The sequence below is a fragment of the Triticum aestivum genome, chromosome 5A, assembly GCF_018294505.1.
Source record: "Triticum aestivum cultivar Chinese Spring chromosome 5A, IWGSC CS RefSeq v2.1, whole genome shotgun sequence".
Classification (NCBI taxonomy): domain Eukaryota; kingdom Viridiplantae; phylum Streptophyta; class Magnoliopsida; order Poales; family Poaceae; genus Triticum; species Triticum aestivum.
Window position 1 is genome coordinate 482819948 of NC_057806.1, and position 27418 is coordinate 482847365.

Genomic DNA, 27418 nt, shown 5'->3' on the forward strand with positions numbered 1-27418 from the left:
ATCCAGCTATCGAGGCGTCGGTAGACGGATAAAGGCGGATGATACAGACAACTTCAACTACGAGCTTATGCACTCCGTTGAAAACACAAGATCTCTGATCGGGCTATGTCGTCGCGCGCCTCCGTCATGTCCTTGCTGAAGGTGGTGAATTGAAGCTTAGCTTTGGGGTTAAGAATCCGAAGTTCAACCTTGTGGTGAACTCGCCATCATCGGCGCACGTGCGGTGATTCCTTCTTGAAGGTGTAACTTAGGAGTTGTGTATTTTTCGTTTATGTTGTGTCTTGTATCATAGGGTTAGTGATTATCGATCTTGGGGAGTTACTATCGCGAGGTATATGGCTTCAGGGTTTGTTTTTTGCTTTTTTCCGGGTTGATGTTGTTCGCCTGCTGGATTTTGCTCTATTAATAATATATATGGCTGCATGCATTTTCCTGAGCAGAGGACGGGGGTTATCCTAGTTTTAAAAAGAACATATGGAACTTCTCTACGTACGTTTTCTCTTTCTCCTATGAGCGTTTGGGTGTGGATGTGTCTGAGAAACAGAAGACTTCAGCCTCTCAGGTCCTGCATGCTTTGATAGGATGGACTTTTTTTAATCAACGGTTTTGCCCGTCTGAAATTTAAATGGTTTAAAATTCATGAAACACATTTAACATTTTTCACCCGTCTGAAATCTTACGAATAAAATGATTTCGATCGGTTTCACAAGTTCACATTCCAGTTTTATATTGTTTTTCATTTTCAAAACTTACATTTCACTTTTCACTGGCTTGTTTCAGATAAATCATATGTACTTCAATTGCACATTTTTGAAAGATCATATTTCACTATTAACAAAAAACCATTTCACATTTGTAAATGAACGGTTTCACAAGTTGACATTTCAATCCAGATTGCTTTTCACTTTCAGAACCTACATTTTTATTTTTCACTAGCTTATTTCACAAAAAATACATATATTACATTTGCATATTTTTATAATAACGTGTTTCACAGTCTTGAAATAGGTTTTCTAGTGAAATGTGAAACGTCGAAATTTAAATATGTTTGAGATGTATCCAAAATTGGTCTAGTTCCAAAGTCCCTGTGCCAGTAATCCAAAAATATAAAAGCCTCATAAATGTGTCTATAGTTTAAAAGATATTGTTGCTTTAGATTGTATACAATGAAATAAAGTCTATGGATTTGTTCTGTGAGTAGAGAGAGAGAAGAGAGTTGCATGCGTACCTTGTGTGACAAAAAGTGACCTTGGACCCATAAAGCTGACATTGATTTGACTAGAAAAAAATACAAAATATATACTAACATAATACATCTAGATGGGCCATGCATCTGCACGAATCTTAGCAGAAATGGATGCTCTCAGATGTATCGGCACGAGACGGAATCGCGCAAAATGACTTTCCCCAGCCACCCTATCTACAGCCAACATGTGCCAAATAGTGCTTTCCGCGAGGAGCTTTGCTCGCTTGCAGTTGACGCCTATGTGCCTCAAATAGACAGATTGCGCTTGAAGCGGTGTGCGAACGGCTGAACCAGTAATGTGCCAACCTAAGCCTATGAAGGGGTTATTTTGGGTTTATGAATTCTTCTTTGCTTTTTATTGTTATCTGCCTTTTGTAGATAAAAGAAATTAGGAATACAAAAAAATGAATGTGTACTTGGAAAATATTCACCACGGATTAAAAATATATTAAATGTATTAAAAAGTGTTCAACACTTATTTAAAAAAGGATCAAAATAATCAATGTATTAGAAATAACGCTTTGTTTTACCGTATCGTTTAAGCCGATTTTTGCGGGGCCTGGTATACGGGATCTGTTAGAGATGCTCTAACAGTGGAGTCATCATTAGTTTGGCATTGTGCTTAGGCTTTACAGCCATGCCGCCATGCTTTACAGAAGCCATGACTCGATACGCACTGACAAGATGATAGGATTAACAATTGTTATGCAGAGCATGCGAACGTACGGAGCCGGAGAGAAAACGCAGCCCCATAATGCTGGTCGAAGCAGTCACAGCCACCAACCTTCCAGGTAGTGTCCTCCTTGCGCGTTGCTTCCCACTGCTGTCGTCTCCATTTGCTGCTACTGCTCTGCCGGATCTGCCAATGGAGACGGTGGAAGACCCCACCCTGGAGCCTGCGATTGGGTGGCTTGCCGACACCATCCTTGCAAATCTTCCAGCCGGCGGCAAGCTGGACTGGTGGATCCACCAAGCTGGCCTTGGCAACGAAACCATGACGCTCAAGGCCGAGGTCGAGGCAGTGGAGATGGTGGTTTCTGCTGTGCAGGGGAGGGCGGCCGGAAACAAGCCGCTGACCCGATCTCTCGCTCGTCTCAAGGAGCTGCTCTACGACGCCGACGATGTGGTCGACGAGCTCGACGGCTACAGGCTCAAGCAGGAGCTCGAGCCAGGTAATTTTACTACTGCGGTTTAGATCCAAGTATCTGCTTAGTTGTTACTAATTGGCAGTTCCAATTTATTTTCCCTGGAGCACGACGACTATGCTAAATGTCTGCTTCACTTTCTCTTCTGCCTTAGAGACACTGCTCCAAACGGATGGACATGCTGGAGCGCAGCAAGTTGAGAGATCTAGAGAAAATGATGACGATGTACAGAGCAGCGGTAATAGCAGGTTACAATCCAAGGAATGGAATCACTTCGAAATCACAGAGTTTGAACAAAACGGAGGGCGTGCCAGAGTAGGACGATCAATTGTGTCTGTCATTCAATCATCACGCATTGTACAGCATATATAGAGCTAGAGTAGTTATAGGAGAGCCCGAAGGATGTGGCACGCAGGCCTGGGCGAGATCTATGATCCTATATACTAGGAATACAAGTACATACAGTTACATAGGTACAATACACGTTAACACCCCCCCCCCCCCCCCCCCCCCTCTCAGCCGGAAATCCATGGGGAAGGATGTTGAGGCTGGTTCTGAATTCGTGGAAGACCTGTGATGGAAGCCCCTTGGTGAAGAGATCTGCGAACTGCGAGCTGGATGGTACGTGGAGAACACGAATGTCGCCGAGGGCCACTCGGTCACGCACAAAATGTAGATCAATCTCGATGTGTTTCGTGCGCTGGTGTTGGACAGGATTGGATGCAATGTAGGAGGCCGAAACGTTGTCACAATAGACAATGGTGGCACGGGTCGGTGGGCGACGAAGCTCATGCAAGAGTTGGCGCAACCAACATGCCTCAGCAACACAGTTTGCGACGCCACGATACTCGGCCTCAGCGCTCGAACGAGAGACAGTGGCTTGCCGTTTGGATGACCAAGACAGCAAGTTGTGGCCGAGAAAAACACAGAAGCCTGACATGGACTTGCGTGTGTCCGGGCACCCGGCCCAATCGGCATCGTTGTAGGCCACAAGATCGAGAGGAGAGGACTTGTACAGCTGCAAGCCAAAGTGGGTGGTGCCACGAAGATACTGTAGAATGCGTTTGACAAGTTGCATGTGAGAATCACGAGGTGCATGCATGAATAAGCACACTTGTTGAACCGCATAGGAGAGGTCCGGGCGAGTAAGAGTGAGGTATTGTAGGGCACCGGCTAAGCTACGGTATAGAGTGGGATTGTCGAGGAGGCAGCCATCATGAGCGGAGAGTTTTGATTGTGTATCAATGGGAGTGGATACGGGCTTGCAATTGAGCATCTTGGCACGTTCGAGAACTTCAAGGGCATACTGCTGTTGGCAGAGAAACAAGCCATGTGTGTTGGGTGTGACGTTGATGCCAAGGAAGTGATGAAGCTCTCCAAGGTCGGTCATGGAAAACTCACGTTTGAGAGAGGAAATGACGTGATGGAGAGCACGGGGAGTGCTTGCGGTGAGTATGATGTCATCAACGTACACAAGTAGGTATGCGATGGAGTCATCACGTTGCAAGATAAAGAGGTACCACTCGTGTGGAGCGGAGGCACTGTGGGGAACGCCGTGTGCGTTGCACGCGGCCTGGAGCATGGCCAGGTGATCCTAGGAAGGTGGCTGGGTTGGCGTCGTGGGTGGGTAGCTGGAGATCTGCATCGGGTAGGCCTGGGCATGCGACCCGGGCCGTAGGCCGAGCACGCCGGCGGCGTTCGGAGGGACCCAGCCAGGGCATGGGTTCGGGATGGCCATCCCGTAGGGCGCGAAGAACCCCATGTAGGGGTTGTACGCCATGGGTGCAGGAGCGCCGCGACCACGGCCGCGGCCACGACCACGACCACGGCCACCGCGGTCACCACCATCACGGGTGCCGGAGGCACGGCCAGCCGGGGAGCTGGGACCCCGATCAATGGCGCGATCGGTGCGGTCACCGGAGCGAGGAGCGGGGCCGCCTGACCCGGAGGGGCCGCCGCCCCCAGTGACGGCGAGGATGGTGGCCGGCTCGTCGGCCACGCGCTGGGCGAGGTTCTCCTCGGCGAGCTTCAGGCGAGAGAAGACTGTCTCGAACGGTGGTAGAGGAACCGTGTCTCCGAGCACGACGCGGATGGTGTCGAGGCGTTTGTCGATGCCGTGAAGAAACTGAATGGTGAGATCCACTTCAGTGACGGCGTGCTCGATGTCGGCCAGCCCGGCGGTGAGGAGCTTCATGCGACGAGCGTACTCGGCGACGGAGAGATCCCCCTATTTGAGGTTGCGGTATTGGCGGTTCAGCATCATATACCGCGCCGCACGATTCGCCAGGAAATAATCGCGGATGCGATGCCAGAGATCATAGGTGGTGGTAGCGCCGACGACGTGGTCGACGAGGTTATCGGCGAGAGTGGAGTATATCCAGAGCACAAGATGGGCGTCGAGCTCACGCTGGAAAGCGGTGGCATTGGCCGGGATGGGCTGCTCGATGATCTGAGCGACGCCATAGCGGATGAGAACAAGGAGGAAGAAGGACTTCCATTTGTGGTAGTTGTGCTCGTCTGGGTTAAGGAGAAATTTGATATGGTTCTGGATGCTGTCGTGGAAGATGGGATGGTTGGACGGGGCGGCGGCGAAGGAGGGCGGCGGCGCCGTGGAGGGGGAAAAGAGAGGGGCAAACTGTGATCCGAGCAAGGGGGAGGATCCGCTGTGGGTGGAGGGGATGGTGCCGAAGATGAGAGGAGGGGATGTGCCGGCGGTGGTGCCGGCGCTGGTGGAAGAGCTGGAGAGAGCTGCCGGCGAGGTGGCTGAGCTAGTGGCCGGAGAGGTGGCAGAGGAGGTGGAGTTCTCAGCCATGGAGAAGGCACCTGGAGTCTGATACCAAGTAGGACGATCAATTGTGTCTGTCATTCAATCATCATGCATTGTACAACATATATAGCGCTAGAGTAGTTACAGGAGAGCCCGAAGGATGTGGCACGCAGGCCTGGGCGAGATCTATGATCCTATATACTAGGAATACAAGTACATACAGTTACACAGGTACAATACACGTTAACAGCCAGAGCAAGATGTAAGAGCTGTCAAACAGAGGTTATGTGCGAAACCAATAAGGGGATATTAGTTTTGCGCAATCATTTCAAAAGCAAAGGTTGTCGCGAGAAACGTGGAGCAAGTGACCCTTCTTCAAGGTACCTAAATTGTTTAATGCCTTGTACCGACACATTTTATTAGTCCCTTCTTTTGTGCATCAGCTTAAGAGCGTGTTAAGGTTGTCACTGCCGATCCATGATCTATTTCTTATTTCAGCACCACTGATGCTACTACAGTTCCTATGCCTGTTGCAACTGGCAATTCGTTCAGCAGAGAAAGGATGAGAACCGGTCAGGAGTCAACACACATCACCGCAGCTAACCCAAACGGGTGGAACAAGGACGAATTTTCCAAAAGGATACAAGACATTACTTGTCAGCTGCAAGATGGACGAGAGGCTATCACAAGGCTTCTCAACATACTTGGGTCCGGTGGTGCAATTTCAAATGTCTGTCAGAGTACAATCTCAGATCCATGTAGAAGAACAGCAAGTCTTGTTCAAGGGAAAGTGTATGGGAGAGATGAAGAGAAGAGATCCATCAAATCACTGATAAAGAACACAAAGCAACTGTCGGTTTAACTGTTCTGCCTATTGTAGGCATCGGAGGAGTTGGCAAGACAGCTCTTGCTCAGCTTGTATACAATGATCCAGCTGTGGAAAGCCAATTTGATCACAAGATATGGATTTGGGTGTCTAATAAATTTGATGAAATGAGACTCACGAGAGAGATGTTAGATCACGTCTCCCAAGAAACACATGATGGCATATGCAGCTTTTCCAAGCTTCAGGAGGTCTTGAAGGATCATATTAAATCAAAGAGGGTTCTACTTATTTTAGATGATCTCTGGGAAGGCATGGATGATGGCCGATGCAACAAATTGTTAGCTCCGTTCAGTTCTGATGATGCAACTGGCAATATGATAATTCTGACAACAAGAAAACCGTTTGTTGCCAAAAAGAGAGGTACAACTGGTCCAATTAACTTAGATGGTTTGAAAAATGCTGATTTCTGGTCAATGTTCAAAGCATGTGCATTTGGTGATGAGAATTACAAAGAGCAAGCAAGTCTAGGTGACTTAGGACAGAAAATAGCACAAAATTTGAAAGGAAACCCATTAGCAACACAAACTGTTGGGGCACTATTAAGACATCATCTTACTGTGGATCATTGGAATAACATTCTGAAGACTGAAGATTGGAAATCCCTACAACACACTGGTGGTATTATGTCTGCCTTGAAGCTTTCCTATGATGAATTGCCCTACCCTGTAGGGCAATGCTTCTCATATTGTTCTATATTCCCCTACGGTTATGGATTTCTTGCTGAGGAGCTAGTTCGTCTTTGGATTTCACATGGATTTGTGAAGCGTGATCATTCAAGTAAGAGTTTGGGGGAGATGGGACGGTACTATCTTATTGACTTGGTGAACCGGGGCCTGTTTGAGCAGGTTGAACTTGAATGTCAAACTTTCTATGTTATTTGCGGCCTGATACATGATTTTGCAAGGCTAGTTTCAAGAACAGAGTGTGCAGCTTTGGATGGTTTGCAGTGCAATGAAATTTTGCCAACTATACACCATTTGTCCATGATAACCAATTTTGTATATCAGAGAGATGGTCAGACTGGGAATATACCTCGTAATGAGAGGTTTGAATTTTCATTGCAAAGTATAGTCACATTAGTGAGAAAAATGAGAACATTGGTGTTAATTGGAGAATATGACTCTTTTTTCTTCAAAGCATTCCAAGATGTCTTTGAAGAAGCAAATAATCTGCGTCTGCTACAAATGTCTGCAACATCTCTTGATTTTAATTCCTTTCTGTGTAGCTTGGCAAATCCTACACATCTTCGATATCTAAAAATTCAATATGGTCATACTGAGCAGAAGGCTTTGCCTCGTGTTTTGAGCAGTTCTTCCATCTTCAAGTATTGGATGTGGCTTTCTTTAATGCATTGCATACAGTTCATCTAGAGGATTGCGGAGAATGGATAATACTTCCATCTCTGGAAATGCTTCGGTTTCTTAAAAGGTTGAAGCTGAGCAACATGCAGAGAGTAAGAGAAGTATTAGTTCCGCCATTGGAGGAATTAGTTTTAGATCGAATGCCAGATTTACAGATATGTTCATGTACTTCTGTGGGGGATATGAAGTCTAGTTTAAGGGTGCTGGAGATCTGGAGTTGCTCTGCACTTGAGGTGTTTGATCTGTTTCAGAAAGGTTATAACTACAAAACTGAGCTTAAGTCGCCGATGCCTAGCCTGAGGAAACTCATTGTGGTCGGTTGTCCTCGTTTGCAAGTACAGACCCCTCTTCCGCCTTCAGCCACACTTTCTAAACTAATAATCACTAGTGTTTCAACAATTATGTCAATGGAGGGACTTTCCATGGAAACATTAAAGCTTTATGGATATGGACTTCCGAGTGAGATTATGGCACTCAATGACAAAATTTTGGCATTCAGTAATCTTAAGGATATAAAATACTTACAGATATTGTCTTGCAAAAGCATGACATCTATTTCATTCAAAGGTTTAAGTCAGCTCATCTCTTTAAAGAGTTTGAAAATAGAATATTGCAGAGAACTTTTCTCTTCAGATGTTGTGCCAGAGCAGACCCATGAAGACAAGATAACTGCAAATGAGGTTGCTCTCCCATCTCTTGAAAGTCTTTGTATTAGAGATTGTGGAATAACAGGGAAGTTGTTATCTCTGATGTTGCAACATTCACCAGCCCTGAAGGAATTGACTTTATATGAATGCCCGCAGTTGAAACAGCTAAAGATAGAAGAGGAAGGAAAGGTTCAATCAAACTTTATCTCAGGTTCCGAGACTTCGTCATCAGGATATGTAGATGATGCATGGACAAACTCATATGTTGACGGAGTCGTGCACATTCCGCTGAATCTCATAAGGATAACCATTGGTAAATGCCCTCATCTAATATTTGATGGGAGTAGGGAAGATTTGGTTGGATTTACCTCCCTTGATAAAGATGCCCAAGAGAAGGGAAGATGTCTCCTCCCACAATCACTTGATCAACTTGTTTGGATTGATTATCCCCAAAAAACACTGCGACCCTGCTTTGTGCGGAATCTCACACGCCTCAGAAAATTAGAAGTAATTGAAGGAAGTTTGGAATATCTACAGATGGATTCCTGTACGGCGTTAGAAGAATTGGAAATTGAAAATTGCCATCTGCTCATCCCTGTCCTGGCCCACCTGTTGCAGTACTTAGCTTAAAACATTTTTCTTGTGATATCAACAGGTTTGGTTTCACTTCAGAACCTCATTCTCTGTGGTCGCGATAACGATGTCTTACACTCATAATCTCAATGTTTGTTCTCTCAACTTGTTTGTATTTCGGAAATCGAACTGGGGATTTATGCTGTAGGAGAAGCCTAGTGTTTCTCTGTCATATCAAAAACCGAAAGCTTCACAAGGTAAATCATGTCTTTCTGCTGTTTATATATTATTCATCTCATGTTCAGAATTAAAAGAGATGATTGTTTTCAGGTCCTTGACCGGATGCAAAAGCTAGGTCCACAGATGCTGGGAGATCAGTTTGATGATGAGACCACATCACGTGGCCCCGCCAGCAGACAACAAATTTGAATTTAGGCATTTACCTTGAACCCGGCCATCTGATTTGTCTTTCCAACAAGACAAGTTTCTCCTGCCTGAGCTGTCTTTTCCGCCGAGACGACTTTCTGTTCATCTCCATTCTATGTTCAGGATTATTGCACTGAATGTCGGTGACCTGCAGGGTAGTTCCTATAATTGTAAAACCTATTACGGTTAGTGCCTGGCTTAAGATGGCCGACTTGAACCCTATTCATCTGAGTATCTTTTGTATCATTTGTTTGCGTTGTAGTTTTGTGGAGCGTGTTTTGTTCTGAGTTCACAGTCACACAAACATATATTCGGTCGTATTTACTATTGAAGTGCTTAGGGCGTTCCTGTTTCTCCTAGAACTAGCAATTTGTTTCTCTCTTATGGGCATGAATCGCTGCGTGGGTTTTGAATTTCATGATCTCCTGGGATAGACAAGTTGAATTTTTTACAGGATTATATCTATTGACAGGCAAAGAAGGACGAAAGTCAAACTAGAAGTAGTTAATGTCATGCAACACTTGCCCTGAAATGGCACAAAAGATTAACAAAATCCTCTTTCTATTCAAAAACCTTGAGGTCAGTTGAGAGAACAGAGCAGCGTCTCCCCTGTACCCAGTCCTGTCCAAGATTGTGAGTACATGCCTCAGCTGATACATGACAAGCTATGACATGAGCCAAAGTGATCCAAGGTTAATTACTGTCTGGAAGCCAACATAAGTTAAACAGCAACAAACAGGCTATACATAGGAACTGAATACTCAACAATCCGGCAGGACATAAATATGCATAGACTCCTCGCCAACGCATATATATATGAAACCCTGTTAGCTGTCACTGGATTATCGGTTCAGAAAGACTTCAAATCATCATATCACCTTCATATAATGGTTCTATTTTGACTACAGTCCGGTATCTACTCTCCATATTCAGAAAGAAATGAGACTGGATCATAACTGGCAACCAGCTTGTAATGACACCACCATTATTACACAGAAAACTATATAAGTTGCATACACGTTGTCTGCCATTCCTAAGACAGTTGGATTGGAGAGGATTCACGGAGGTGTATGAATGAAGCAGCAGAAGCAGTATAAGTCGCGACTTCAAAGGCGCTTATTGTGCCGTGGAGCTGCTAATTCCTGCAGTGAGCCTTCATGCCTGATCCAGCTTCTGCAGCTTCCCCTTGGCAATGTCAAGTTGCTCTGAATAAGAATTAGAGAGGGAGGAATCGTGTCATGTTACCACCATGAAGAGCAACACATACAAAAGAAGAAAACAATCAACATCACCACTTCCAACAACAACAACAACAACAAAACCGATGAGCCTCGACCGTACTCTGTTGGGACGCCACGGCGGATTTGATGTCCTTGCGGAAGAAGATGTTGCAGGTCTTCTGGTACGCGGCCTGCGCGTTTTTGCAGCAAGTCAGACAGGTGGTAAGTCGTGAGCTGTTACTATGCATCACACTAAATCAGCCCAATTGACCATCGCCTGTATTTCACCAAATTCATGGAGAAACTTAGGGAGATACTTACCCTGGATGGAGGCAGGTTGTTGAGCTCGCCGATCGCCACTTGATGCGCTCTTACCTGAACCAAATAACACGTGCAGATTATCTATCTTTTACCATCGGCGAATGAACAAACCCAAAGGACCGCATTACCGCAAGGCGCACAAGATGTAGAGAAACATGGGACAGATAGCCCTAATACCTCCTTCATAAGCTCCATCTTCTTCATGTCCACCTCCTTCGCCGCCGCAGCCATGTCTCGCCGGTGCCGGAGCTGGAGGTCCGGCTCCGCTTCAGGACACCTCAGTCAGACGACCGCAAATGAGCAGCAGCTAGCGATGCCTAAACGAACGAAACGAATCTGGTTCATACGGAACTCTTAAATTAGCGCTGAAACCACGCCGCCGCAAAAATTGAATCTAGTGGGATTCCAAAGCCACTCCACCCCCCAGCGAACCCACGGCCGATCCAGAAGCGAGCTAGGCCCGCCCGGCTGCGGCTATGAGAAGGAAGAGGGGGGGAGATGGAGAGGGTTCTAGAGAGGGAGAGGAAGACCTGACGAGTGGCGTCCGGCGGAGACGGGAGGGCGGAGGACGACGGCGGCACGGCGACCGGGGAAACAAGGGATGGGACCAAAGAGACCGTGAGAGCGGAGGACGATGGTGCGTGTCGCCGCTGATTAACGGCCCATATACTCCCAAACCTGACCAGATGGCCCGGCCTGGCCTAAACGGGCCAGGCAAGGCACAGCCCTTTCGTTTTTTGGTTTTTTTTCGGGTTTTCGGTTTTCTACCGATTTTCTTAGCTTTTCGACAAAAAAATCGAAAAACAAACTGTGAGAAAAAACACATTTTCTTGTTTTTTCTTCCGTGAGAGGCATGACCGTGTCTCTCGGAAACGAAAAAAAATGCACTTTCTTTTTTTCTTTCCACGAGAGTGATGGTTTTGCTTTTGCGAGAGGCACGATTTTGCTTTTGCGAGAGGCAATGTTTTGCTTTCGCGAGAAGTACGGATTTGCTTCCGCGAGAGGCACGATCGTGCCTCTAGGAAATGGTTTTTTGAAAGGGAGAAAAAGACGTGCTCCTGGTGTGGCTTTTTCTTCCGGTTTTTTCATGAAAAAAAGTCCTTAAAAACCTATCAACATGATATCTGATTTTGAAGATCTAGACATGAGGAATTCAAGGGTGAAAACGATTTCAGATTTGGACGCACAGCTTAAAAGAGAAAACGTTTTAAATAAACGGATTTATGGAAAAAAGGAAAACTACCAGATAACGACAAGTGACGTACATGTAGTACTTCATTTGTCGCAACCTAGGAAGGTGGAAGTGATCTTTGAAAGAAGTACTTCTCAATTAGTGATTTCGGACGAGTTGGCTCATAGCATGTTTATCCCCTGATCTTGGGCTGGTTTAGGAGCTAATATGTATTTGAATTTTTTTTAAAAAGGAAAAGTAAATGGGTCGTGCCGTACCCAACCTCCCAGCCCAGGCACAATCCTAGGTAGGCCATTTTCTCGAAATCACTAATTAAGTACTCCTTTCAAACATCACTCTCACCTCCTCAATTTGCGACTAGTCGCGCACTGCATGCGCGACACTTGTCGTAATCTGAGAGTTTTCCTTTTTCATATATTTGTTTATTCAAACATTTTATCTCTTAAATCGTGCGTCCAAATCTCGAACTATTTTCACCATTAGATTCCTCGTGTTGAGATCTTCAAAACTAGATTCCATGTTGACACGTTTTGACGAACTATTTTTTCACGAAAAAACCCAGACAAAATAAATCGGACGGAAAAACTGAATAGGAAGCATGTTTTTTCCCTTTCCAAAAAAGGCACGGCCGTGCCTCTCCCGATAGCACCACGGTGCCTCTCGCGGAAGCTAACCCTTGCCTATCGCGGAAGGAAAAAAAATAGAAAACGCATTTTTCGTGCCCCTTGCAAAAGCACAACCGTGTCTCTCGCGAGAGCACAATCATGGTCGCGGAAGCAAAATTGTGTCGTGCGGAAGGAAAAAAACAGAAAACGTGTTTTTTCCATTTTCGAGAGGCACGCCCGTGCTCCTCGCGAAAACACAACCGTACCTCTCACGGAAGGAAAAAAACAAAAAACGCATTTTTCGTGCCCCTCACGAAAGTACAACCGTGCCTCTCGCGAAAGCACAACCATGCCTCTCGCGGAAGCAAAATCGTGTCGTGGCGGAAGAAAAAAAAGCAGAAAATGCATTTTTTTTCATTTTCGAGAGGCACGGCCGTGCTCCTCGCGAAAACACAACCGTGCCTCTCATGGAAGGAACAAATATAGAAAATGTGTACCCTAAACCGTGCCTCTAGAGAAAAAACAAAAAACGTGTTCCTTTTTCGTTTTCGAGAGGCACGGCATGAAAGCACAACCGTGCCTCTTACGGAAGCAAAATCGTGCCTCTCACGAAGAAAAAATGCCCCAAAAGCTAAGGAGGACCGGTGAAAAACAAAAAAATAAAAAACATGAAAAAAATCGTTTAAAAAGCCGAAAACGTGTGCGTAAAATAAAAAGAATAAAATCTGATAGGAGCATACAGAGCGCGACACGTGACTTAGCCCACTCTCAAGTGATCGTTGGGAGGCTCCCGAAGAAGCGCTCGAAGGAGGACCGGTGAAAAACCAAAAAAAAAAAAACATTTAAAAACCGAAAACGTGTGCGTAAAATAAAAAGAATAAAATCTGATAGGAGCGTCCAGAACGCGACACGTGATTTAGCCCACTCTCAAATAATCGTTGGGAGGCTTCTGAAGAAGCGCTCGTTTGCTCTCTCATGTTCTGGAATGACCCAATTATAAAACGTGTCGGGCTGTGGAAAGACACCACAGCCGGGCACGTGGGCTATCACGCAAGCACACCAAGATCAACCCATTTGGCCACCTTTGTATACAGCCTGGCCTAAATTCATACAACCCTTAGGGGTGCTAACGCAGTAATCAAGGAGCCTAAAAAAATTGAAGAAATCAAGGCCATGTAGAATGAGACGGAGCATATTAATTTCTGCCATGAACGAAGGGAGGTTAACATACTCCCTCGGTCTCGGTTTAGAGGGCGTGTGCGTAGGTCTAGGTTATTCATTTGACTAACTAAATATGAGTAATATGTCACCAAAAGTATATCATTAAATTCTTAAGCGGATGCAGTTTCTAAACCTATATTTTTATCACTTATAATACATATATAGCTAATTAAATTCTCCACCTAAAACGACGTGCATACCCTGTAAACCGAGACGAAGGGAGTAGCTAAGAATGTTCTTACTTTTATGTCTGGCTCCTAGATTCATCAGATTATGTAAAACTTTCTGTTGAGATTTAATAAAGTCGGGCATTTCCCTCAAAAACAAGAAAAAAAACCTACCATACAGAGCGCCTCCTAGCGATTGAGGCACCTGGATTGCGCTAGCGGACTCCTCCGTCCGCTCTAGTGTACTAGGGGGCTGTTTTGTTCACAACCTGAGAAACTTGCCTGAAAAATGAGCGCCGACGCGGCACGCACTGATTGCTCTGCCTGAGTCAGGCCTCAATTTTGGTGGCCTGGCTCCCACTAATTACGTGCCGGAAATGCTCGTGGCAGGCTGGTCGAATTGTGCCGAGGCGCCAACCAAACAAGGTGCAGGCAGTTGTCCGGCTTCGGGTCAGGCACTTTTCTCTCAGGGCAGCAACCAGACAGCAACTAGGCTTGTGTGTTGGTTGACCATTGAGTTTCTAGAAAAACAATGTTTGCAAATCTATAAAAACTTCATGTGTTTGAAAAAATTAAATGAATCAAAAAATGTTCACTAATTTTTAAAAATCGAAAATAAAAAAGATCAAGAATTCTCTCAAAGTTTGCCAATTTGAAAAACATGAATTAATTTCAAAAAAGTTCATAAATTTAAAAACTGTTCATGAATTGGAGAAAATAGTCAAGAATTAGGAAAAAATGTAAATAAAATGGAATAAAATCCGTCATAGAAAACCAGAAGAAAAGCCGTCCAAAACCGATGGGGAAAAACCTACATGGGCTGCCCATATAGAGCTAACGTAGGGGGATGTGAGAGCACTATCTACAGTTAATAAATTAAACATTGTGGCGAATTCATAAAGCTTCAAGAGATTGGCTTAAAAAAATCTGCGGTTAACTGTCAAATAGTTTTTTTTTTCAGGAGGGGCTTTGTCTCGCTCGCAGCGAGCAAGAGCTCCTGGTCGACACGTATTGGCATCAAATCGACATGCTACGGTTGAAGTGAGGTGCAAAGGGCTGACCAATAACGTGCCAACCTAAGGGTGTATTCTGAAACTACCCAGCTTCTCCAAAACTACCTAGATTCAGCTTCTACGCTATAATTTGCCAGGCAACACTAGGTAGTGGTTATTTTTGGTTTATTCGTTTTTCTTTGATTTTTTGCTGTTTCCTACATTCCATAAATACTCCAAAATGAATGTGTATTTTGAAAAATATTTAACACATACTAAAAATGGTTAATGTATTCGAAAATGCTCAACGCATGTTTTAAAAATGTTCACCATATATTAGAAAAACTTCCTCGTATATTAAAATGTTCACCATGTACTTGAAAATATTAACTGTATTTATGTTTAAAAAGTTCTCCATGTGATAAAACATTTCATCGTGTTTTATAAAAATATGAATATTTTCATGTATTAAAATTATTTTCTTCATGTTTGAAATTGGCCATTGTTTATTAAAAAAGAAACAGCAAAAAAATTAAGAAAGGACTGGAAGGAAAAAACAAAAACTAGCAAAAGGGAAACAAAATCCACAGCAAAAAAACTAAAAAAAAGACCCTGGAATGACACCACAAACGAAACAACATGAAAAAAAAATGAAACACAGGCCACAATAGAAAAAAAAACATTGCTGCAATGCAACTAATGAAATAGTAGGAAAAAAAACAACAACGGAAAACCAAAAAGAATCTCCAGCAGGTTAGCAAATGCCAAAGTGGGCCTACCCATATCCATTCGATGTGTGCGGGCAAAAATAGGATTTTGATCCCTCAAAAAAGAAAAAGAAATAGGATTTGCCAATGCGAGCATCCCTCTCCTCAAGTGACGAGCTATTGGGCTGGACCAGTACCGTGTTGCTTCACTTGATTGTTAGTTGCTTTCTCTGATTTTCCTTTTTGGTTCTTTTGTATTTTTGTTTATATTTTGAAATACACTAAATATATTTTATTAGCTATTTTTTAAATGGTCATCGTGAATTTTAAAAATGTTTATGCAGTGTAAAATAATGTTCACACAACTTTTAGAAAATGTTCATGCAGTTATATTATTAGGGTATATATAGTTTGCATGATCCCCATTATTATGCAATCACCTCAACTCCTCTTAATAGTACGGTTATCCTATGACTCCTCAAAAAAAACCTTCGAGTCTTCGGAAGAATCATCACCCATTTTCTTTTTGAAGTGGGGGTCAACCAACTTCATATAAACTCATCGAGAGACCAATGTCCTGAGATAAACTTAATAACCAACACTGGTCTCACTAACCACATTATCATCGACACCAAAATATCATTAGGGACTAAATGCACTTACAATTTTGTATGTGCTTTGTTAAAATCGATCTCATTTCAATATCAAACTCAATTCAGACACAACTTGTCCAACATAGTATTGAACCAACATGAACATGTAAACCACATTTGATCACAGCTAAAGCATCATGCCAGCTATTAGATCTCCTCATAAAAACATTATATACTATATTCTATTTGTGTGTGGCTAGTAGACCAGAAACCACTCTTGGGATATTTGTAAAATTGTATGATTTATATATCTATCTCGAGATATTTAAGAATATTAAAATATGCACCATAACGCACATACATACACTATAATTTGACGCGAATTTCATATAATAATCGATGACAATATGAGATTTCATTCATTTCTATTTTTAGGGTTTAATGGGATCAACTTAAATTTTAAGAGAAATTATTTGGAAAAAAAACTTTGTGGCTACATGATACAATTTACATTTAGTATGGTGCGTGTGTGGTGTATATTTCAATGGTAGATGTTAGAAATTCATATCAAAACATGTTATCATTAATTGTGGCTATATACAATATAATAGTTAACTTTATAATTTTCTATAATAAATCAAAGTAAGTAGGAAAGTTTAGTACAAATATTATATGTTTTAACTCGCTTTGAGCCTAAAGTTTGGATCGTCGTTGTAGATACGATGCCAACATATTGATTCCATTCATCACAAACTTTCATACTGGGTGTTTGCAATGCAATGAAATGAACAGAGTGCAACTCTGGGTGGTTTGCAATGCGATGAAACTTTGCCAACAATACACCATTTGCCTATAATAACTAATTCTGTATATCGGAGGGATGATCCGATTAGGAATATACCTCGTAGTGAGAAATTTGAATTCTTTTTGCAAAATATAGTCGCATCAGTGAGAAAGTTGAGGACATTCATGTTAATGGGGGAATATGACTCCTTTTCTTCAAACCATTCCAATATGTCTTTCAAAAAGAACATAATCTATGTCTACTGCAAATGTCTTCAGTATCTCCTGGTTTCAATTCCTTTATGTGTATCTTGGCAAATCGTACACATCTTCGGTATCTAAAAATTCAGGATGGTCCTACTGGCTTTGCCATATGTCCTGATTAGGTTTTTCTATCTTCAAGTTCTGGATGTTGGTTTCTTTAAGTCATTGCATACGGTTCATCTAGAGGATTGCGAAGAATGGAGAATACTTCCATCTCTGGAAATGCTTCGGTCTCTTCAAAGATTGAAGTTGAGCAACATGCATAGAGTAAGAGAAATCATGGTTCCGTCATTGGAAGAGCTGGTTTAGATGGAATGCCAGATTTACGGAGATGTTCCTGTACTTCTGTGGGGGTGATGAAGTCTAGTTTACGTGTGTTGGAGATTTGGAGTTTCTCTGCACTTGAGGTGTTTGATCTATTTCAGAAAGATTGTAACTACGAAATTGAACATAAGTCATGGTTTCCCAGCCCTTGCCAGCTCATTATGGTCGGTTGTCCTCATTTGCAAGTACATAACCCCCTCGGCCTTTAGCCACATATTCTAAACTAATAAGACTAGTGTTTCAACAATTGTGTCAATGGGGGGATCTTCCATGGAAACATTAAAGCTTTATGGATATGGACTTCCGAGTGAGATGATGGCACTTGATGACAAAATGTTAGCGTTCGATAATATTAAGGATATAAAATACTTGGAGATATTGTTGTGCAAAAGCATGATATCTATTTCATTCATAGGTTTAAGTCAGCTCATCTCTTTAAAGAGTTTGAAATAGAGTACTACAAGAACTTTTCTCATCACATGTTGTGCGAGAGCAGACCCATGAAGACATGATAACTGCAAATGTGGCTGCTCTTGAAAGTCTTTGTATTAGAGATTGTTGAATAATAGGAAGTGGCTATCTCTTATTTATGACATTCACACGCCCTGAATGAATTGACTTTATATGGCTGCCCGCAGTTGAAACAACTAAAGACAGAAGAGGAAGGAAAGGTTCAATCAAACTTTATCTCAGCTTCCGAGGCTTCGTCATCTTGATATGTAGATGGTGCATGGCCAAGGTCAGATGTAGACGGAGTTGTGCACACCCCGTTGAATCTCACAAAGATAACCATTGGTAAATGCCCTCATCTAATATTTGACGGGACTAGTGAAGACTTGGTTGGATTTATCTCCCTTGATGAAGATGCCTAAGAGAGGGGAAGATGTCTCCTCCCGTAATCACTTGATCAACTTGGTTGGATATTATCCCCAAAAAAACACTATGACCCTGTTTTGTGGGGAACCTCACGCGCAGAAAATTAGAAGTGATTGAAGGAAGTTTGGCATACCTACAGATGGATTCCTGTACGTCGTTAGAAGAACTGGCAATTGAAAATTGCCATTTGTTGTCGCTATAGAGGGCATACGATCGCTTGGATCCCTCGGGTCTTTGGTATTATTTGTGAACTCAAGCATGGAATCTCTACAACTGCATTGGTGCATGACGTTGGAATGTTTGGAAATTCATTACCGCGGTTCGCTCGTCTCATTAGAGGGCTTGCGATCCCTCCTGAACCTTAAGCATTTGGAAATACTCGGCCCCTGCCTTGGGCTCCCTTACCTCATCGGAGAGTTATGGGCCAATTGAGGGAATTTCAAGCCACAACTATGAGTTATTCCATGCACTGGAAAGTCTCGAGGTCCACAGGGCTGGGAAACCAGACTAGGGCTGGCCGGACCTGACCGGAGGACCGCAGGGGCACCACCACCAGGGGGCCAGGCAGAGAAGGCCCAGACCCCGCCTCCACGCGCGCCAAGGCCCAGCCCAGCCGCCATCGGAAGCAGAGCCGCGAGCCCGCGCGCCAGATCCGAACCACCCCGACCGAGAGGAGGAACCGCGCGCCGCCCCCAACACCCACAGCCCCTCCGCACGGCTGCAAGCAGTCCGCGCCTCCGCCGCCAGCTGCTGCCACCGTGCCTTCACGCCCCGTGCCCGCGCCACGCCGCCGCCCGACTCCGACGGCCCGCGCCACCAGGAACCGAGCAGGGGAAGGAGAACGCCCTGCCGCCGCTGATGCTGGCCGGGCTTTGCCCGTCAGCTCACCGTGGCGGCGGCGAGGAAAGGAGGAGGGGAAGGGGGGCCCTGGGCCGGCGGCTAGGGTTCCCCCCCCTCGGCGCTCGCGGGAGCGACGCGGGAGGGGGAAGGGGATCCCTTTGGGGGGGGTTCGCAGGCTCCCGTCGTTACGAATTAATTCGAAGCTGTGCTTGAGATCGATATCAGTTTATTAGTCTCTTCTTTTGTGCATCAGCTTAAGAGCGTATCAAGGTTGTCACTGCCAATCCATGATCTATTTCTTATTTCAGCACCACTGATGCTACTATAGTTCCTATGCCCATTGCAACTGGCAATTCGTTCAGCAGAGGAAGGATGAGAACCGGTCAGGAGTCAACACACATCACCACAACTAACCCAAACGGGTGGAACAAGGACGAATTTTCCGAAAGGATACATGACATTACTTGTCAGCTGCAAGATGGACGAGAGGCTATCACAAGGCTTCTCAACATACTTGGGTCCGGTGGTGCAATTTCAAATGCCTGTCAGAGTACAATCTCAGATCCATGCAGAAGAACAGCCAGTCTTGTTCAAGGGAAAGTGTATGGGAGAGACGAAGAGAAGAGATCCATCAAATCACTGATAAAAGAACACAAAGCAACTGTCGGTTTAACTGTTCTGCCTATTGTAGGCATCGGAGGAGTTGGGAAGACAGCTCTTGCTCAGCTTGTATACAATGATCCAGCTGTGGAAAGCCAATTTGATCACAAGATATGGATTTGGGTGTCTAATAAATTTGATGAAATGAGACTCACAAGAGAGATGTTAGATCACGTCTCCCAAGAAACACATGATGGCATATGCAGCTTTTCCAAGCTTCGGGAGGTCTTGAAGGATCATATTAAATCAAAGAGGGTTCTACTTATTTTAGATGATCTCTGGGAAGGCATGGATGATGGCCGATGGAACAAATTGTTAGCTCCGTTCAGTTCTGATGGTGCAACTGGCAATATGATAGTTCTGACAACAAGAAAACCGTTTGTTGCCAAAAAGAGAGGTACAACTGGACCAATTAACTTGGATGGTTTGAAAAATGGTGATTTTTGGCCAATGTTCAAAACATGTGCATTTGGTGATGAGAATTACAAAGAGAAAGAAAGTCTAAGTGATTTAGGACAGAAAATAGCAGGATGGTTGAAAGGAAACCCATTAGCAGCACAAACTGTTGGGGTACTACTAAAAGATCATCTTACTGTGGATCATTGGAGTAACATTCTAAACACTGAAGATTAGAAATCCCTACAACACACTGGTGGTATTATGTCTGCCTTAAAGCTTTCCTATGATGAGTTGCCCTACCCTGTAGGGCAATGCTTCTCATATTGTTCTATATTGCCCTACAAATATCCATTTCTTGCTGAGGAGCTAGTTCATGTTTGGATTTCACAGGGATTTGTGAATCGTGATCATTCAAATAAGAGTTTGGAGGATATGGGACGGTACTATCTTACTGACTTGGTGAACCGGGGCTTGTTTGAGCAGGTTGAACTTCAATGTCAAACTTACTATGCCATTTGCGGCCTGATGCATGATTTTGCAAGGCTAGTTTCAAGAACAGAGTGTGCAGCTTTGGATGGTTTGCAATGCAATGAAATTTTGCCAACTGTACACCATTTGTCCATAATAACCGATTTTATATATCAGAGGGATGATCAGACTGGGAATATACCTTGTATTGAGTGGTTTGAACTTTCATTGCAAAGTATAGTCGCATCAGTGAGAAAACTGAGAACATTAGTGTTAATTGGGGAATATGACTCCTTTTTCTTCAAAGCATTCCAAGATGTCTTTGAAGAAGCACATAATCTGCGTCTGCTGCAAATGTTTGCAACATCTCCTGATTTTAATTCTTTTCTGTGTAGCTTGGCAAATCCTACACATCTTCGGTATCTAAAAATTCAGGATGGTCATACTGAGCAGAAGGCTTTGCCTCGTGTTTTGAGCAAGTTCTTCCATCTTCAAGTATTGGATGTTGTTTTCTTTAATTCATTGCATATGGTTCATCTAGAGGATTGCAGAGAATGGATAATACTTCCATCTCTAGAAATGCTTCGGTTTCTTAAAAGGTTGAAGTTGAGCAACATGCGGAGAGTAAGAGTAGTATTAGTTCCACCATTGGAGGAACTGGTTTTAGATCGAATGCCAGATTTACAAATATGTTCCTGTACTTCTGTGGGGAATATAAAGTCTAGTTTAAGGTTGCTGGAGATCTGGAGTTGCTCTGCACTTGAGGTGTTTGATTTCTTACAGAAAGGTTATAACTACGAAACAGAGCTTAAGTCACCGATGCCCAGCCTGAGGAAACTCATTATGGTCGGTTGTCCTCGTTTGCAAGTACAGACCCCTCTTCCGCCTTCAGCAACACTTTCTAAACTAATAATCACTAGTGTTTCAACAATTATGTCAATGGAGGGACTTTCCATGGAAACATTAAAGCTTTATGGATATGGACTTCCAAGTGAGATGATGGCAGTCGATGAGAAAATACTTGGAGATATTGTCGGGCAAAAGCATGACATCTATTTCATTCAAAGGTTTAAGTCAACTCATCTCTTTAAAGAGTTTGAAAATAGAGTACTGCAGAGAACTTTTATCTTCAGATGTTGTGCCTGCAAATGAGGATGCTCTCCCATCTCTTGAAAGTCTTTATATTAGAGATTGTGGAATAACAGGGAAGTGGCTATCTCTGATGCTGCGGCATTCACCGGCCCTGAAGGAATTGACTTTATATGAATGTCCGCAGTTGAAATAGCTAAAGATAGAAGAGGAAGGAAAGGTCCAATCAAACTTTATGTCAGCTTCCAAGGCTTCGTCATCAGGATATGTAAATGATGCATGGCCAAGCTCAGATGCTGACGGAGTCGTGCACATTCCGCTGAATCTCACAAAGATAACCATTGGTAAATGCCCTCATCTAATATTTGAGGGGAGTAGGGAAGATTTGGTTGGATTTACCTCCCTTGATGAAGATGCCCAAGAGGAGGGAAGATGTCTCCTCCCACAATCACTCGATCAACTTGTTTGGACTGGTTGTCCCCAAAAGACAATGCGGCCCTGCTTTGTGGGAAATCCCACGTGCCTTAGAAAATTGGAATTAAATGAAGTTTGGAATATTTACAGGTGGATTCCTGTACGGCGTTAGAAGAATTGGAAGTTGAAAATTGTCATCTGCTCGTCGCTATAGAGGGCACACAGGTGCTTGGAACACTCAGGTCTTTGGTATTACTTGTGAACTCAAGCATGGAATCTCTACAGCTACATTCGTGCACGGCACTGGAACATTTGGAAATTCAGTACTGCAGTTCACTCGTCTCACTAGAGGGCTTGCGATCCCTCGTGAACCTCAAGCATTTGAAAATACTCTATTCCCCTGCCTTGGTTTCCCTTACCCCATTGGAGAGTTATGAGCCAATTGAGGGAATTTCAAGTCATAGCTATGAGTTATTCCCTGCACTGGAAAGTCTCGAGGTCCATGATTTGTCTCCCCTTAACACGTCATTCTGCAAGGGCCTCACCTGCCTCCGAAGCCTAATGCTTATTGAATTGGAATCAACGAGGCTAACAGATGAGCAAGAGAGAGCGCTTCTGCTCCTTAGGTCCCTGCAAGAGCTCTGCTTTGTTGAATGTGAGGATCTCGTATATCTTCCTGCAGGCCTGCATGGCCTCCATTCCCTCAATACGTTGAAGATCACATGTTGTAATAGCATCTCAGGGCTTCCGAAGGAGGGCCTTCCACCTTCACTGGAAAAACTGGAGATCTACGACTGCAGCGACGAGTTATCAGAAGGATGCAGATCACTTGCAACAAGCAAGCTAGAGGTCGAAATTGATGGGTGCTATGTGAACTGATCGCTGAGTAACTTTCTAAGGTATACTTCTACCATACATGCCCAGTTTGTTTTGGGACTAAATACCTATATGCTACTGGAGGGATTGCCCAGGCCATCCCTGTCCTGGATCACCTATTACATTAGTTATTATATTTGGTTGGGAGGGAAAATGCTTAACGTATTTTTCTTGTGATGTGAACAGGTTCGGTTTCACTTCAGAACCTCGTCCTCACGCGGTCATGATAATGGCGTCTCATACTCGCAATCTCAATATTTTGTTCTCCACTCGTTGGGTCCGAAAAGGGGATTCATGCTGCTGGAAAAGCCTAGTATTTTCGCTGTCATATAAAATAAAATGAAAGCTCCAAAAAAGTAAACATGCTTTTCGCTGTTCATTATCCGTCTCATGTTTTGAATTAAAAAAAAGGTGATTGTTTCTCAGGTTTCTTAGCCGCACGCAGAAGATAGATGAACGCTGGGAGGTCAGTTGATAATCAGAACCTCATACCCATGTGGTCATCTTGATTTTGATGTCTCAATAATCAGTACCTCTCTGCTCCAGTTGCTGGGATTTCAGAAAACAAACTGGGGATTTATGCTTCCATGTCGGAAATGCCTACCTACTATTTTGCTGCCATATCAGAAATCTGAAAGTTGGACAGGTAACCTGCTTTTTTCCCTCTCTATCTATTATTCACCACATGTTCTGAACTAAAAACAAGATGATTATTTTTCAGCTCCTTGACTGCATTCAGAAGAAATATCCGGAGATGTTCGGACAGGAATTCGGTAATCGGACCAGGCAAATTTGCTAGGATTGATCGAACTTGTATCTCCCTCCGTCAGAAATTTGGGATAGCCTTGCCAGAGGACGTGCATTCTGACCCTGTCTCCTCCGACAGGACAAGTTCCTGCTCATCTCCGTTCTATGTTCAGGCTTCAGGCAAGGCAATTAACCCGCCTGCATGCTCACCGGTAATAAAAAATAGCCCCATTTTGAAGGTGCAATGAGTGAGTTATGTCGACACACTGCTTGCTTGACCATTTTCCGAACCTTCTATGCATCAAAGGAGGATGCAGGGGCATGTGTCAGTGAGGAGTCTCAACTTGTTAGCCTAATGTCGGTGCATTTGTTTGCGTTCTGCTATTGACGGTGGTTTGTCGTCCCGAGTTTATTTTCGGCGGCAAATGCGCATTTCTTGACAACCTTATTTTTTTTCTGCGAAATGCTGTTCATGAACCTCATCAACTTGTTAGATGTTGGTGTGCTACCATTTCAGAAGAATGCTTCCTTGTAACTTTTACACGTTGCTGGATTACCGTTTCTATGTTTGGAAGAATGCTTTCGTTATGTTAAAGTGATAATGTCTTCAGCCCTGAGTTGCACATGTAGTTGATAGTTTAGCTGACAAGGCAGCGCTTGTATCATGAATTCATGATGCCTTTGATTTGATACATTTAAAGATGCTATCAATTTAACACTACAGAGTTCAGTATGTTAATACTATTGAAACAGCGTAACTGAATGCATGTTCGCTGCTTATACACGCATACGTCAGAACTAACCTGTCAAAGAAACACAACACAGAGCTGCAAGTTGGTCAGCCCAGTTTGCAGAGAGACAAATGTACGATTTCATCTCTTTCGGCAGAACTCTGAGGAGCTTTTGAAAATCAAAATCATACAGACAATAAAAGAAAAATGAATGTCTATGAAATCAATAGATGAAAGGATCATTTCCCTGATTTGAATACCGCCCTCCTTAAAATAGGATATCTCTCGTTGATGCGTCCTCCTTCACTCACACACGACTCGTTAGTCCAAAAAAATCATGTGCTAAAGCTCAGCAGATCTTACTCTTCCCCAGCACTCATGCATCTCTTATTCAGGAACAACACAATAGTTTACCGAGACAGCTTCACTCACAGGTGTAAGACTCACACTGCCAGCCAGCTTTGCAGTTCGTTACTCATGCCACTAGCAAGCTCACTTTTACTCTTGCAAAAAAAAGCAAGCTCACTTTTACTCTTGCAGTACAGCTTCACAGGGAAATGACATAAACATTTTGGCTTGCAGGCAGCCATCGACAGGCAGCACTACTGGATTTCAAGCTATTCCCAAGCATAGGCAGTAGACACTTCAGAGCCTTTCCGAAGATGGATGACAGGAGGTGTTTCCAAGAGCAGAGCCAAATGTTAGTCCTCTTTTCTTTATCCCCCAAATGTTTCCTAGAGTTGGTATTGGATAGATTGTTGTCTTTCTTTATTTGCTCTTCCTTTTTGTTTTTCCTCCTATTGGATAGTACATATTTATTTTATAATAGAAAAATACCATGGAAAAGTTATTCTACGGTTCTTGGGTCAAAAAAAAAACTACGATGGCAAGATTTTTAAAGATTGAGTCAAAATCTTCCATAACGTCACAACTAGAAGAACTCCCCATCCTTCTCATGCTTCCTCTTGCTGCAAATCCAAGTAAAGAAAAAACAAACATCATAGGATTCTATCTATTGACAGGCAAAGAAGAACCTGAAAAAGCCACAAAAGAAAAATGAAATCCTCTTTCTTCTCAAAAACCTTCAGGGCCGAAACTAGTGCTCATCACAGAGATATGCTTACAGCAGAACAGTGGAGAGAGCAGAGTGGCCTCTCCCCTATACAAGACTGCGAGTACATGCTCTGGCTGATAGACATGACAAGCTACCACATAGCCTATAAACTGATGCACAGACTCTTCGCTGACACATGCCCCTGGATCCATAATCCTGTCGCTGCATAATCGGTTCAGAAAGACTCGAGCAAGCAGTAGGTCAGCTTAATTAGCTCAACCAAATCATCGCATCACCTTCATAATGGGTCTATTGTGACTACAGTCCCATATCCAGTCTCCATATTCAGAAAGAAATGATTTGTCTCACACTCGTAACTATTAAACACACCATTATTACACAGAAATCTATATAAGTTGCATCCTAGTTGACTGGCACTCCGAAGACACTTGATTAGAGAGAATTCACCGAGGTGGATGGATGAAGCAGCACAAGTTGCAATTTCAAATTTCTGCAGTGAACCTTCATGATGCCTGATCTAGCTTCTGCAGCTTCGCCTTGGCGATATCAAGTTGCTCTGAGTAAGAATCAGAGAGGGAGGAACCATGTTACCATCACCAGGAAGCACACAGAAAAAGAAGAAAACAATTAACACCACCAATTCCAACCACAACAACAAGAAGAAAAGCGAGCAATGAGCATCGACCGTACTCTGCTGGGACGCGACGGCGGATTTGATGTCCTTGCGGAAGAAGATGTTGCAGGTCTTCTGGTACGCGGCTTGCGCGTTTTTGCAACAAGTCAGACAAGTGGTAAGTTGTCAGTTGTTACTACCTACCACTATTATATACCCATCACACTAAAAAAGCCCAATTGACCACTATCATACCAAATTCATTCATGCATTAATTCATCCTCATGTTCACCCGGGTCAGGGAGTTGGAGATGAAGGAGGGATGCTTACCCTGGATGGAGGCAGGTTGTTGAGCTCCCCAATCGCCACTTGGTGCGCTCTTACCTGAACCAAATAGCACATGCAGATTATATCTATCTTTTACCATCGGCGAATGAAACAAATCCAAACTCCAAAGGACTGCAAGGCGCACAAGGTGTAGAGAAACATCCATCAGGGGACGACAGATAGCCCTAGTACCTCCTTCATAAGCTCCATCTTCTTCATGTCCGCCTCCTTCGCCGCCGCCGCAGCCATGTCTCTCGCCGGTGCCGAAGCTGGAGGCCCGCTTCAGGCTTTAGGGAACCTCAGTCAGCCGACCGCGGTGTAGCTACGGAACGAGTAGGACCCTTAAATTAGCGCTGAAACCACGCCGCCGCAAAAACCGAATCTAGTGGGATTCCAAAGCCACCCCGGCGAACCCACGGCCGATCCAGAAGCGAGCGCTCGGCTGCGGCTACTAGAAGGAAGAGGGGCGGGAGAGGGGGACCTGACGAAGTGGCGTCGCGGTGGAGACGGGAGGGCGGAGGACGACGGCGGCGGCGACCGGGGAAAGAAGGGATGGGACCAAGAGACCGGGAAAGCGGAGGACGACGATGCGTGTCGGCGGCGCTCATCAGGTAGGCCCTGACTATACCTGGCCATGGGAAGCCCGGCCCGACGCTGCCCCCGGGCCGGGCTCAGGCCTAGATTTTGAGCCTGAAGGCTGGGACGGCCCCGGGCCCATCGTGTTCATGTTTTTCTGAGGGTCGGGCCGGGCCGGCCCAGAGCCCGATGGGCTTTTACGTGTTCGGGTCGGGCTTGGGCCCATAAAACAAGCCCGATGGCCGGGCTGGGACGGGCCCGGGCCTGGGTTTTTTGCGTCGGGCTTG

The 27418-nt window shown here is 44.2% G+C and overlaps 1 protein-coding gene and 2 pseudogenes across 2 annotated transcripts; 2 read left to right on the top strand and 1 right to left on the bottom strand.

Moving 5' to 3' along the window:
* The first annotated feature begins 1994 nt into the window (after positions 1–1994).
* On the top strand, positions 1995–9405 carry LOC123104224 (putative disease resistance RPP13-like protein 1; annotated as a pseudogene).
* Positions 9406–9846: 441 nt separating this feature from the next.
* LOC123104223 (uncharacterized) lies at positions 9847–11255 on the bottom strand. 2 transcript variants are annotated; one of them, XM_044525989.1, is made up of 5 exons: positions 11123–11255; positions 10770–10909; positions 10593–10646; positions 10393–10462; positions 9847–10256 (listed from the first exon to the last, which is right to left on the bottom strand). In XM_044525989.1, the coding sequence occupies exons 2-5, from the start codon at positions 10821–10823 to the stop codon at positions 10207–10209; spliced, it is 228 nt and encodes a 75-aa protein (XP_044381924.1). In that variant the 5' UTR covers positions 10824–10909; positions 11123–11255; the 3' UTR covers positions 9847–10206. The 2 variants fall into 2 exon arrangements, with proteins under 2 accessions (XP_044381924.1, XP_044381923.1); XM_044525988.1 differs by having other exon boundaries at positions 10770–10928.
* Positions 11256–18965: 7710 nt separating this feature from the next.
* On the top strand, positions 18966–24419 carry LOC123104222 (putative disease resistance protein RGA3; annotated as a pseudogene).
* Positions 24420–27418: the final 2999 nt, after the last annotated feature.